Here is a 14,179-nt window from a genome sequence, read left to right as displayed (position 1 = left end):
CAGCGCCCTAGACCACTCGGCCAGCTAGGCTATATAAAAATATAGCTTTCGCTGGCCGGGTCATTCCTCCTCGAAGGATTAATCTAGGGCTGTAATATTGATTTGTTGTGACATGGATCATTAATTTGATCTCTATCCTACATATTAACATCTAAATGAACTGTCCCGTACCACCATACATCGTGTACTAAGTTACAGCCCTAGATTAATCCTACGAGGAGGAATGACCCGGCCAGCGAAAGCTATATTTACATATAGACTAGCTGGCCGAGTGATCTAGGGCGCAGTACGAGTTCGTGTCCCGCGGAGGAAACGACCAAACATTTGCATCGCAAATTTGACAGTTCTAACATCGTTGGTCATTCCTCCTCGTAGGATTAATCTAGGGCTCTAACTTAGTACACGATGTATAGTAGTACGGGACAGTTCATTTAGATGTTATTATAGAGGATCAAATTAATGATCCATGTCACAACAAATAAATATTATTCCCGACTTGTGGACCAACATTTTGTCGTTCTACTGACCCTGCCATAAATTTTCTTTACCCGGGATACATATGAAAATCATCCTTATGTAACATACCAACAAAATGAAACACCCTGTAAATTTTAGAAACACCGTTGTGTTTGTCTGCTTGGGATTCCGTTTTCATTCGAGTTACCTCTTTTTTTCTGCACCCGAATCGAGACTTCGAGGTACCAGTATCGTATTGCATATCCCTAAGCGGGTGTACGTCAAAACATGGATGCTATAAAAATATAGTGCATTTTCTTTTTGCCTCTCTACAATCTAATGTTTTGTCAAAAGATATGAACAATGACTTATAAAATAGAGCAAACATCACACTGTAAGATGAAGAACTTTTTTAAAAGAAAATCTTACATAATATCATAAAAATGTTCCACTGAAAAGGTTGGTTTGGTGAGTGCAAAACGAAAGTGAAAGTAGGGAAAATGGCTATTTATAGTTCAAGACTACTTTTCTGTCCGATCTTCGTGGACTCACCCTATTTTCTTCGCGGGAAATTATTTTTTCACATGTCCTTAGAAATACTACATAAGTGAAAGTTTTATTGAATCAAAATACATATTTTTTAAAAAATCCTAAAAATATGCGCTTCACTATAGAAGTCTATGAGAAAATTAATACGATACTGAGACCTCAAAATTATACCTGCTCTTACGGGAGGTAACTCTGCAAAAACAAGATAAAATATGGCTGTATCCCGAGTTCCGCAAGTCGAGAATACAACGTCTCAGAATGTTACGACTCTATTCACTACACTGCTCCATCGGATCAAATTGATACAGGGAAGATAACGTAAACTTATAGAAGGGTCTGAAAAATTCCCAACGATGTTAGAACTTTCAAATTTGCGATTAAGTTTACGTTATCTTCCCTGCATCAATATTATGTGTGTGTGTGTGTGTGTGTTCTAACCATAGCTACCTGTTTATCATTGTGCCTGGAGCAGGAGGAGCAGCTTTTGGATGGTCCAAACGTTGAGGACACCAAGGGACGATGCTTTTTATAACAAATAGGAACTTTGTCCAATTCAAAAAGATTGAAATTATGAGTTCGTTGGAAGACCATTGTCACCTATGTGTAATTTCTAGTTAGGTGCTTCAAGACCTGGAATGCCATCCTTGTGTCCTATGCAGATTAGTTAGCTATCTGGTAACCAACCAGCAAAGGGCACCAAAAGACGGTGCTCTATGGCAACTCATATATCATATGAGTCAATGGTTATGTGAAATTTAATGTTGTGCTTAAACGAATATATACTAAACTGAATCATTATAATGACTTTGCCCATGTGAACCATCTGCCCTATTAATATGGGTAGAGCATAGTTTTGTGGGATCAAGACAAACTACGAATATACCAGAAAGGCTTGATTATGCTACGTGATTATCACATAACATGTTATGTCTGTATATTGTAGTATTGTACAGTTTCTTATATCATATGATTGATATTAATGCATTTTGAATGAAAATGCCCCCCCTTCCAGAACCGTGATTGAATTATGATAAAATTTGAAATTTAATTCAAAGTCCAAGGACCATAACTCATAAAAAACAAACGGACTGGGACAAAATTCGAACTGAATTATAATTTGTTACACGAAAGCAACGTATCAAATATCACATGTATAATTACCTGCAAGCATGACAAATGAGTGTCAATAATTGATTTGCTGGACTGACGGACAGAGCGCAAACCTAAAGAGTCGCCAGTAAGAACAAAGTATAAACATGTTAATATATAGGAATATATTGAGCACGGATATTATAGTCACATTTTGTTATATTGTCTCTACAACAACACTTTAATCTGCACTGCTGGAAATCCAACAATGAACATTAAAAATAAATGTATAAATATTTTTTTGAAATATGTACGTGTATGCTTTAGTTATTAAAAGGTGTTCCTAGCCACCCTAATTTTAGCACACATAACTTTATATGGATTGTATAAAGTCCAGGATCCTTCATTTGATATCGAGCGTGATGGCTATAACTATGTAACGTTTTTAAAGACGTGCTTTTTATGTCTATCATTGTTTCAGTCATATGTCATATTTGTTAGTTGTGGGTCCTTAATCGGAAAGCAAAAAAAACAACCAAACAAACAAACAAACGAAACAAAAAACAAAAACAAAAACAAAAACAAAAAACACATAAAAAAGACTGATTTGATTTTTTTATTAGTATTATAGTATTGAGTTTCTAAATGAATAGAAAATTAACTCCCCTGATTGTATGATTGTTCTGTAAAAATAATTTCATTCAGTTTTAAAACTTGATAAGACTCTTCTGTCAAACACTTTACAAAGCAGCATAAATGCATTCAATCTTCAGGGTGTGTGTGATAAAACTTTAGGATGAAAAACTATAAAATATTTGCAAATCACGTACTCCAATTAAAAAATACTTCGAAAACGGACAACTACATGCCTTCGTAGTTACATAGGTCACGTGATATAAACATATTTCCTTCCTGCTCCACAGATCAGGATTTAAGATGCTTCTTTATCATATCATTGTGTATATAACTTATGTTTTCTCTCTTGTTTATGATATCGTAAATGTTGAAGGAACTTTAACAAAGGGATATGGTGGTCGGTTCAAGTTCTTGACTTTTTGGTGTTTAGTAAGTTCATATTATCTCCATATTTTGTTTGCAAAATTTTATTTTCTGAGTGATAATTAAGATATCTAGATTTTATGATGTGAATTCATAAACACCGCCAAAAACTCAATGATATATGATGTTATGATTGCACTGCTTGTCTTCCTGATAAAATTTACAAGTAGTCTGGGTCCAAAGTCTAAGATGAAGTTTAAAATAGAGTGACCTCCCCTTTCTACTTTCCGTTCGAAGTTGAAGAGAAATGTCGCCGTTTTTAACGAAGCTTTATCATTTAGTGATATTTATCATTTTATTTTCGTCCTTTACATACAACCAACTGACCGTGTTTGATTCGAAAGGGAGGGGTGTCTTCGGATACCAAGGATTTGCTGGAAAATTCAAGTATTTGACCTTTTGGTATTTTGTAAGTGTGGCCGTTGACAGTCAGATTCTGCAATTTCTGGGCGTTTAAATGCTTGGTCAGAAAACTTCTAAGTCATACTAATTAAGTTATGTTTTCATCGGGGAGACAAGTTTGGATATCCTCTGATCAAGCAACCATCCTTGAATTTGGAGATACATGTAGGTTTTGTTGATTTCCACTGACCCTGCAACCCTCCTACTTTTTACTTTGATATAGACCCTTTTTTGGTAAGTTGGTGAGCATGCTCAATATACACTTCCACGAGATAGGGCTTGGGTAGAACAAAAGAATTTTCCTTGCAGACGTGTTTATGGAGCATGTACTACGCTTGCTCGTCGACTTCACAATTGTTAGCACAAAAGGTTTTATTGATACAAATGTATGTTGACTCGAAATTGACGAGTGACGAGTGCTAGGAAAATCACTGGACAGCATCGTATTAAAAGTCACTGCCCCTTATAAGTCTGCAGATATGGATCCAGGGGGTTTTGGGGTTGGCACCCCTCCATTTTGTTGGAAAATTTGTCATTTGCATGTGTAAAATTGACAAAATATGGCTAATAATGTCATAGTACCCCCTTTCCTGAGGAACCCCTGCTGGCACCCTTCCTTTTCAAAGTGTCTGGATCTGCCCCTGGTCTGCACAACTTTTTACTTGTTTTTGTATAGTTTCATCAAAAGGTGGGTACATGAAAAAATTTGTACTTCAATTTAACCAGCTTCTGATGATATATTATTTTCATATGAGAAAGTTCATGAGGGAGTAAGAGACGCTTCATGAAATTGATTTTTTTCTGACATTTTAGGGCTGGACATTTTTTTCCATTCCTACCCTCTTAAATTGGTTTTAAGGATTTGTTTATTCATTGTTTGCACTTAATATGAAGTAAGGCTGTGTCTTTGAGGGACGGAGCAATCTGTACTCAAATAATATTTGACTTTGTTTATAACTTTGCCACTATGTTGGTATACCGCTGATGTTGACCGTCTGCATTTCATCTGTTTTGACAGAGAAACTACATACATGCTCATGTATGTACGTGTAGTGTGTTGGTGATGCAAACCAGTTAACCTTCCCTCTGTAGAAGAGAGACTCCCTCTTTTTGGGTTAATCTCTTTCTTAGTGAAAGTCTTCCATGTGGGAGACACAAATATCCCTCTCACAAATTTCTCCCCCAGAAATATTGCACAATTATTTTCTTAATGGCGTAATTCATTGATATAGATACTATGATTATGTTACATAACAATGAATCAGAAAGAATTAAATATTAATTAATCTTTTGTTGTACTTGTTTTAACATTACTCAAATGTCATAGGTGTTAATTCTGGTAGACCAATGTTCTGAAAAAATGTTTTCACCGTGTTGGAGACTCAGATCTTCCAAGTTTCCTCCTGCAAGACCGCCTGCAAATTAATTTTCTATCTTTTAGGCACCATTTTTGATGTTGTGTAGGTCTGATATGCACTTGGCTAATTTAACTCTTTAAGCAGCTGATTGACAGGTAATTTCTAGGCTTTTCCTGATTAAATTCCTACACAATATTTGATTTTGAATGGATAATTAAGTCAAGTTTAAGGATTGAATTTAACCCTTCAATCTTTTTTAATAAAAACATGAAAAAAATGTCTCACTGTCAAGGAAATAAAAGATGTCATTTGGGACCTACAATGTATTCATCCAGCATGCCCACAAAAAAGTAGAAAAAATCTTGCAAATATTTACCGGAATGGTTTTACATTTGTATTTGCTCACAAGCTCAAATCTTGTCCGTTTGGCATTAACTTAGCATTATTCTACCAAACCTGTAAAAGGGGAAATAACTGATGTAAAAAGGCATACAGAAAATGCTGGTCACAGAAAAGCTATTTCTGCTGTTCAAGATTCTGGTCTTACTTTTATTCCGTCAATGTCAAAGCATTCCATCATGTTCATAGAATTCAGAATTTTAGTTGAGACTCTATTCTGTAATTTAAATGCTGAGCATAACTTCTGTTAGTCATTTTCCAAACTGCATAAAGTATTAGATACTAATTCATACTGATACAAACTGACTTGTATACAGAATATTTGTTGGAAATGTTGTATTGCAAAATCTGCAATCTTGAAATGGATTGAAGGAGATCTCTTGCAAAGAGGTTACAGAAGGTTAATACACATGTAGGTACATGTATGTCTGACTGCATTGCCAGATCCATGGGATTTAGTGGTTGGACCTCCTCCTAAATTTAGGGAAACCATTGTCTAATCAAATGTCTGTTTCTTCTTTGTAGTGCATACAAACAGCATATTTTGGCCTGTGTGTGATCAATGACTTGTGTGGATCAAATGTTAGGCCAACAGGAAAGGACACCAAAGTGTCATCTCTACAAAAATTTAGAGACTTTTTCTTAGCAGCAATCGTATTCCCTGTTGGAATAGTAAGTAAAGCTAATTTAAGATACATGTACATTTGCATATATTTTAGTGTATATTAACATTGAATTGTGACATTTTCCTTGTAAATAAATTGGATGTTTCACACTTAAAATACATTCTGTATTTATACTAAAAAGTATTTCAGCTCGCACTTCTCCCACTGATACAATGTAACACTTTTCTCTTGTGACATTGACTTTTTATTTGATCTTTTGTGATGCATCTGAAAATATGAAGTATCAGTCACAAAAATTAAAATAAAAGATAAGTTATTGAGAAAAGCTTTATAATTGGATGGCTATGGTGAATTAAATAACCAAACTATAGTTATCCAAGAAGGCTAGGAGAGTAAACTTACGCACAGAACAAGTTCCTTGCACTTGCTTAATCTTGGTGGTTTTCGTGATCATATTTTGGTTATTCAATACCATGAACATCTCTTTCACAACAAGATTATTACTGATCAATTAAACCCAGTTGGCTTTGTGGTTGGACACCAAATGCATTTGGAGAATTCACCTGGCAAATTTATACCATTACCAGTGAGGATTAAAACCTTGATTGCCTGGTAACAGGCTAATGACAGATTCAGCTAAAGAATTAATCATTTACTTAAGTAAATTAATGGCCATAAGTCTGATATCTAGTAGACATTAAAATGAAATAATGATTTCAGTAAGGGTCTTTTTATTACTGTAGGAGAACAGAATAAAATATGCATATTTTAATTTAGGCTGATTATGCATTAGTTTTTATACTCTGCCACAGGGAAGTGGTTAGGTATTATATGATAACTATGTTTTACATGTACAAACTTTAAATAAAGCTTTTGAACTTTGAACTTCCAAAAAGTTGAGTGTCCGTTTCAGTCCTTCAAAAGATAACCAGATGATAATTTGAGAACTAATCAATGATTTTGTTAAGCTTCCACAATTGTTTAGTACCATATAGTACAGGTTAAGTTAAATTTTCAGCAAAATCCCAAATGTAGTTTTCTAGTTGGCCATTTTGAACATTTTCCCATCCCACTACATGGCAAGATATTACTAAATGTTCCATTGTAAATGCTCTATTTTTTTCTCTTCAGTTCGTAGTGTCAACATTCTGGAGTATATATGCAGTAGATCGAGAACTGGTATATCCTAAAGCTTTAGACAAAATCATACCCCAATGGCTTAACCACATTATGGTATGTTGTTTAACTAAACTAGGATTTAGGACAAATTAAAAGATGTCCATGTCCTCTTATCAACCCACAATATTTTTTCCTGCTAAAAATAGTGAATCCAAAACCAAAGTACGGTACCTGCAAAAGGAAGACTTGTTTGTGATTTAGGGGATTAAGACTTGAACCTTTTAGGAATTAATGGCCTAATATGGGACAGAAACAAGTATTTTCTTTATGTCCAGACAATAACTTGAGTAATAGTGAATGAATCTGTTGAATTTTACAGCAAAGTGCCATTCCACACATAGGAAAACTGTGGTTGATTTTTGGAGTTGTGACTTGAGCCAAGTAGTAATTAGGGACCAGGAACAAGTATATTTTTCTTATTTCTTGATGAACTGAAAGCATTGCTTTGGAATTGTATGACAAGTTGCCACATTCCCAGAAGCAGATGAGGATTAATTTAGGAGTTTTATACTGGATCCGGATTTGTACGATCTTGGTGGTCACATCAGGGTGCGCCTTACAAAACCTTTTAATTTTTGTAATAGGAAACACGTTTTGTTTTCTCTTAGCCTAAAATAAAACAAATTATTTTTATGGTTATTATCTGAAAATAGCACATTTAATATTTGTAGGATTTGATCTAAGTTTGATGAAGTGCTTTTAACCATAAAAGTATGGATGGATTTTTTCTTGACATGATCAAAATGTTCTCCCATTACTTTTAAGATACTAAAAACAAGAAATAGGTCATCAAAGATTAGGGATATCATTACTGAATTGACCTTAATATGTCAGACATCACCACGGAAACTATATATATTGATTACTAAACATGTATTCAATGTTAATATATTAGGTGATTTCTTGTTCATTGATATTGTGGCTTCATATTTGAATTCTGAAATTAGTAACACTATTAATACTTCACTTTTCCAGCATACCACAGTTTTACCATTCCTGTTAGTAGAGAAGTACCTAGTATACCATCAATATCCATCTAGAAAATCTGGTATCACAGCCATGTTAGCTTTTGCAGCTACATATTTAGTTTGGTAAGAAATTTTGGTAGTTTCTTATTTTGAGAACTATAATTGAATATCAAAATATGGACTTTGTCATTTGTCAACCCTCTTCTTAAATGCAACTCCTCTGAAATTACTGAATGGAATTTGATGTAACTTTCACAGATTATTTTGTATTTACATCTGAATTAACTTTTTGGATTTCCTGATGCAAAAAATGGACAAGGTGGTCCCCCTTCAAATCATCAACTGCTCAGAAATTGCGGAATGAAATATGATATATGTTTCACAGATTATTTGTTACATGATACCATTGTACATCTATTATTTTTTTTCATGTGAATGGTGTCTGACTGTTTGTTTGACCATTTGTCCATCCCCTGTTCTAATATGCAACTCCTCTGAAACAACTGAATGGAATCTGATGAAACTTCTTTTTATTACATGATGCTATTATGCACCTCCTATTTTGTTTGTTCCATCTGCATGACTGCTTTTCCTCATACAAAATATTGAATTTGTCATTTGTCAACCGAGTGGGGGACCCTCTTCCAATCAGCAACTCCTCTGAAGCCGCCAAATAGAATTTAACTTTCACAGATTATTTATTACATTATGCCAGTGTGCATCTCCTATTTTGTTTTTCTATCCATATGGCTTCATCTGTCGGTCCCGTTTTAATCTGCAACTCCTCTGAAACCGTTGAATGAAATTTTATGAAACTTTCACTGATTCTCTATTACATGATGCCATTGTGCACCTTTTATTTTGTGTTTCCATCTACATGTAAATGACTTATTTGTGTTTCCAGGCTCAAATTATGGACATTGTTATTTGTCAACCAAATGGGACCCTCTTTAAATTGGCAACTCCTCTGAAAACACTGAATGGAATTTGATGCAACTTTCACAAATTACATGACGCCATTTTGCACCTGCTATTTTGTTTTATTTTTAATCTGAATGCTTAAAACACTCATGGGATATTCTATATGGTTTCCGGTTAGGAAGACAGGGTCTATCTTGAGCTTTCCAACAGTTTTTCTAGTTTTACCATAGTTTGTGCTGACATACAGTTTGGGAAAATAGAGTTATCTTGATTTACTGCCCATTTGGAATTTATATCAATGATTTCAAAATATTGAGCAATTGTTCAATATATGTCATGTCAAAATGATTGGTTTTTTTTGTTGTTGCAATGTACAACATAAACGTAAATGATAGTTAGCAATAGTGTTGTTTTTTGTAAACTATAAGCCTTTGGACAGTAACCATGGTAACTGGAGTACTAATGTATGGATTAATATTTTTTAAAGCCACAATGAAGATTGAAACTATCTGGTCTCACAATCTAAGTTCAGAGATGTATCCAACTACCAGTAGAATGTTATGTTTATACTTTCCCAAGCTTTTCATGATAGAATCTCAATATTCTTACTAAGCTGTGTTTCAGAATTTTTTTTTGTTTCATATTTTTCTGTATGATGGTAAAAAGAAAGGATATGGTGAAATGCAATGAACTCACCAGCATATAAACTGAAATCCAATGAACTCACCAGTGTATAAACTGAAATGCAATGAACTCACCACCGTATAACTTGAAATGCTATGAACTCACCAGCGTATAACCTGAAATGCTATGAACTCACCAGCGTATAACCTGAAATGCAACACACTCACCAGCGTATAACCTGAAACACAACACACTCACCAGCATATAAACAGAATCCAAAATAGTAATTACATTCAGAGATCACCAAAAGGTCTTTCAACAAGTTTGTTTCCTTAGACCAATTTAGCAAGGCGCTGCACTATTGCTGCCCTCATGAATTTTACAATGTGTTCCCTGTTGGCCAAACCCAGCTTTCAGTTTTAGATTTATTTTATTATTTGCAATCAAACATACAATCCTGTGGTGTTAGCACCCATTTATGACACTTTTATAACATCAAACTAGGGTGAAGGCTGTTTATTGCAGGTTTTGAAAAATGAATTGCCCTTATGATTAGGTCAAAAATGAACTGAAACAACAAACACACCATAAAATTTATTCAGTAATACTTGTAGATCCAATTCTCTCCATGATGCAACTCAACATACACCATATAGACAAAATGAGATATTCACTTAAAGAATGCTCATTGTTACTAAAAGTTAGCTTAAAAGATATTAAAGAATGTCAATACTATTTTTAGCTGCATGATAATAATGTCTGGAAATGTCAGACTTTTATTAAACCCCATGAAAAAAGTATTGGGATGGGTATACAGGATTCACCCTTTTCTGTCTTTTTGTCTGTTCACATTTTATAGGCACAAGTCTTTTTAACCTGGTCCATGGATCTGATGAAATTTCAAAAGAAGTTTTGGTATCATATGTAGATGTACATTAAGGAAAGATACACATGTAATTATCAGTTTGATGCCTGAAAGGGAAGATTACACATGTTAAAATCTGTAAACTTGTAAGTGCAACTCTTCTTTAACCACTCACTGAATTTTGAGGAAATTTTATAGGAATATTATTTGATGTGCGTGAAATGTAATATTTCTTGTTTGATACCTGTGAAGTTAGATATTTCAAATTGAAGGTTCTTCATGTTAATACCTAGTAAGCCTTAATATTATATGGATTTTTATGAATTGTTTTTAGAAAGTCAGGCATTATGTTGTAAAAAGTGTGCATATTCAAAATAATTTTAGTCTAATGCAGGCAAAGGGAGATAATCTATCAAACTTCAGCGTTAAACAACCTTGTCAGCATGATAGATGAGGTGTTTATGTGGAACTGATGATGATGAGGGGTTTTTACGGTCTTGACTATCCTTACAGATCTGGCATGACCGCCCCTTATGGGGATTCTGTTGGTAAATTTCTGTTAGTAGTTGGAGGTAGTAGAGCCCAGCCTTTGGGACACCCGACCAACTCAGTCAGAGAATGTCCTACTAGTGGCTGGGCTGCTCTGTTGACGCTCTGGCCTACTCCCAGACCCTACGTGGGTCAGAGAGCGTTTCCCCACTCTAACTGTTTGGTAGTACATCAACGTGAAGGACGAAAAAACTCTTTAGGAAGGTAGAAATTTATAGGTATTGAAGGGAAATGATCAATGTCCTGTTACTGCAAGGGGAGGTTACCTTATTAAAGGGGTTACCATAAAGAAGGTATTCTCTTCATATGCTTGTTCTTAATGTCTTAAGTTGTAGAAAGAAGTCAACAGATTTGTCTCTGGTTGTGAGATGTACAATTCTTTTTATTTTTTTAAAGGATTCTCTGGATAGCATATTATGCAGATATTTGGGTGTATCCCATCCTAAGGGTACTCCTACCACACCAAAGAGCTGTATTCATCATAGCAATGTTATTCCTCTTCATAAGTTTATACATATTAGGAGAGTCCATTAATAAATTTTTCTGGGGTAAGTATATTCAATTTTGCATTTTTTTATTTATTTAGAAGACTTTAACTGTACATTAGTTTCAAGAACATGTAAATATACCTTAATTTAAACTTAATAGGTATAAATTTTCATTTCTTTCTCAATGTCAAGTCAACTTCATTTTGCATTCAATCAAGAGAAGACCAAATTCATTCCCTTAACATCTTCATCATTACAGGGTAACAACTGAGTATTTTTTCTGTTTTTCAGGAAAAGAGAGATCTGCAGTGCAGGCAAGCCAGGTGAAAAACTCCCAGAAAGTCAAATGATAAAACATATCAATCAAATGTATTCTTTTAAGTGGTCTCTGAATAGGAGGGAAGTTTGATTAGGGTCAAAATATGCCCCCAAAGTAACACTTCAGTTTTCCTTAAAGGGAGAGGGCTAACAGTAACACTGTTTATTGGGTAGTTATCATTCTTAATTTTTGACATACATATAAATAAACTTTTGTTTTTTTGAAGATTCTGATTTGGTCAGAATTTGTTATTGTTGTATACCAAGCAATTTAAGTAATTAAATTTTCATTGGTGACAAAGAAATAGAAGTTGTTTCTTCTTTTAGTTTTGGAGGCCAATTTACACACAAATCATACCTACTCCATACTGTTTGAAATTCAGTCTCTCAGATATCCCAGAGGTTCATTCATTTTAAGTTGTTTTACATGTATATCATAAATGTTGAAATGGTTGAAATATGTACAAGTATGACATTTTATGCTTATCAAAGGAAACTTGTATAGTTGTAATTTAAATGAATGTGTTTGTTTCGTATATAGACTAGTAGTTTTCTAGCACAGTTCTTTCATGGCAACTTTATAGTGAATGTTTTAACTGAACATTTTTTTCAGAATATACAAATGTATAACAAAATGACTATAAGAATAAACTAGTGTATTGCTTGCTTTAGATTTGCCATCTTTTCTTTTTATTTAATCTGCAGCCATATTTTTTCTGATAAATTGGCAGTGTATTTATCCAATAAACCTTTTGAACTATAATTTTTTTTCTTTTTTGTGATTATTTTTATAACTTAAATTTTCTAACATTAAGAACAAAAATAAGTAAACTCTATACCTGGGTATAGTACATGTACAAACATATTTACCTGAGTATAGTACATGTACATACATATTTACCAGGGTATATTACATGTACAAACATATCTACAACCTGTGTTTAATATGTGAATAGGCACAAATGGAAATTGAAATTATATAAACGGAACAAATGAAATATCCAAATCGGTGCAAACAAATGAGTGCAAATTTATTAAATTGGAACAATTATCAGACTCCAAATTATTTTGTATGAACACACTGATTGAAAAAAATATCAATGATAATATAAGAAATCTGAGAATTGAAAGATAATAATTCCATTTTTTCTGTAGTACTCAAATTGCAGTTCGGACAGCTAGATTCACACGGAAATATTAAATTGAAAATGTGTAATAAACTATTGATAGAGAATGCCTTTGATAAAGAGTGTTTGATTTATAAATGTACTTTGACACATGTATACTGAAATGTTATAATTTATTATTTCTTGTATTTTTATAAATGATTGTTTTCTTTTTATCGCTCAGATTAAATCTATAAGTAGTATTATCTTTTTAATTAATATATATATATTATTATAATAGGTGTGCTTTAGTTTCTTCACAATTATTTCATACTAGTCAAATGTCCTTCTGTCCTTTAGGTTTTTCCCCCAGCCACTGTGTGCATATGCTGTCTGTCACACTTTGTGGATGCAACTCCCTGAAAACCGCTTGTTGGGCTTTGCTCAAATTTTGTGGGATTGTTAGTCCCAATATTTAATTGATCATATTTGGCTGGGATTTTAATTAGACAAATTTGACGGGAGTTTTGGGACTTTTGTCTAGTTCATGCTTCACTATAAACTATTTGTGGAAGCAACTCCTCAGAAACTGTGCAATGACTTTCGTTCAAATTTTGTAGGATTGTTTATCACCACATGTGGTGAATCATATTGCACCACCATTTTAATTCAACAAATTTTACAGAAGTTATGGGGTTTTTGAGCTTCAACTTGTTTTGTGGCTGTAGGGGACATATGGCTATGTGTAGCAATCTTTCTCAGCTTCTTATGGATACAACACACAGACATTTGGTATATTGCTTTTGCATGATGATTTGTATTGTATATTTCTTTCCCAACTTCTTACTTATCTACTCCTTGTTTTCCTTACCAGGTAGTAATTATTTAGATGATGCATAAAGGAAATTCTCATAACATATTTCTCAACTTGATTAGATAGATTGCTAAGATATGTGGTATATTTCTTTTGAATGATGACTGGTACCTGTCTCCTCTTTTAAAGTTTGACAAAAATGGTTGAATGGAGGTATTCATTGCCCCACATTTCTTACAATATCCTTTTTGTTTAAATCGGCTCTCTTTATTCAAACCTAAGTTCATATCGAGAATTTGGATCACTATTCTGTTTTATTGACATAATATGGTCTCTATTTTGTTGCAGTCAATAACTTTTTTTTAAAAAGTCATGATCAGCGAGTGTGAAAACAAAAGAAATCAATTTG

The 14,179-nt window shown here is 33.6% G+C and overlaps 1 protein-coding gene across 2 annotated transcripts; it reads left to right on the top strand.

Moving 5' to 3' along the window:
• Positions 1-2,982: 2,982 nt before the first annotated feature.
• On the top strand, positions 2,983-13,219 carry LOC148598961 (androgen-induced gene 1 protein-like). 2 transcript variants are annotated; one of them, XM_088561063.1, is made up of 6 exons: positions 2,983-3,159; positions 5,838-5,984; positions 7,070-7,171; positions 8,093-8,208; positions 11,441-11,592; positions 11,824-13,219. In XM_088561063.1, exons 1-6 carry the CDS (start codon positions 3,031-3,033, stop codon positions 11,880-11,882), a joined length of 705 nt encoding a protein of 234 aa, XP_088417189.1. In that variant the 5' UTR covers positions 2,983-3,030; the 3' UTR covers positions 11,883-13,219. The 2 variants fall into 2 exon arrangements, with proteins under 2 accessions (XP_088417189.1, XP_088417188.1); XM_088561062.1 differs by lacking the exon at positions 2,983-3,159 and adding an exon at positions 3,363-3,562.
• Positions 13,220-14,179: the final 960 nt, after the last annotated feature.

The sequence above is a fragment of the Perna viridis genome, chromosome 14 (assembly GCF_037379345.1).
Source record: "Perna viridis isolate PV_CMFRI_1.1 ecotype Kerala chromosome 14, ASM3737934v1, whole genome shotgun sequence".
Taxonomy (NCBI): domain Eukaryota; kingdom Metazoa; phylum Mollusca; class Bivalvia; order Mytilida; family Mytilidae; genus Perna; species Perna viridis.
The sequence above is the reverse complement of the archived record's forward strand: the minus strand, read 5'-3'. Positions and strand labels throughout refer to the sequence as shown.

What these genes read in the sequence shown, in the direction of transcription:
- LOC148598961 (XM_088561062.1), top strand. Translation starts at nt 3,401, where the DNA reads ATGTCGCCGTTTTTAACGAAGCTTTATCATTTAGTGATATTTATCATT. An exon ending in ATTTGACCTTTTGGTATTTT is followed by an intron (nt 3,563 to 5,837) that starts GTAAGTGTGGCC and finishes TCTTCTTTGTAG; the next exon opens with TGCATACAAACAGCATATTT. An exon ending in AATGGCTTAACCACATTATG is followed by an intron (nt 7,172 to 8,092) that starts GTATGTTGTTTA and finishes TCACTTTTCCAG; the next exon opens with CATACCACAGTTTTACCATT.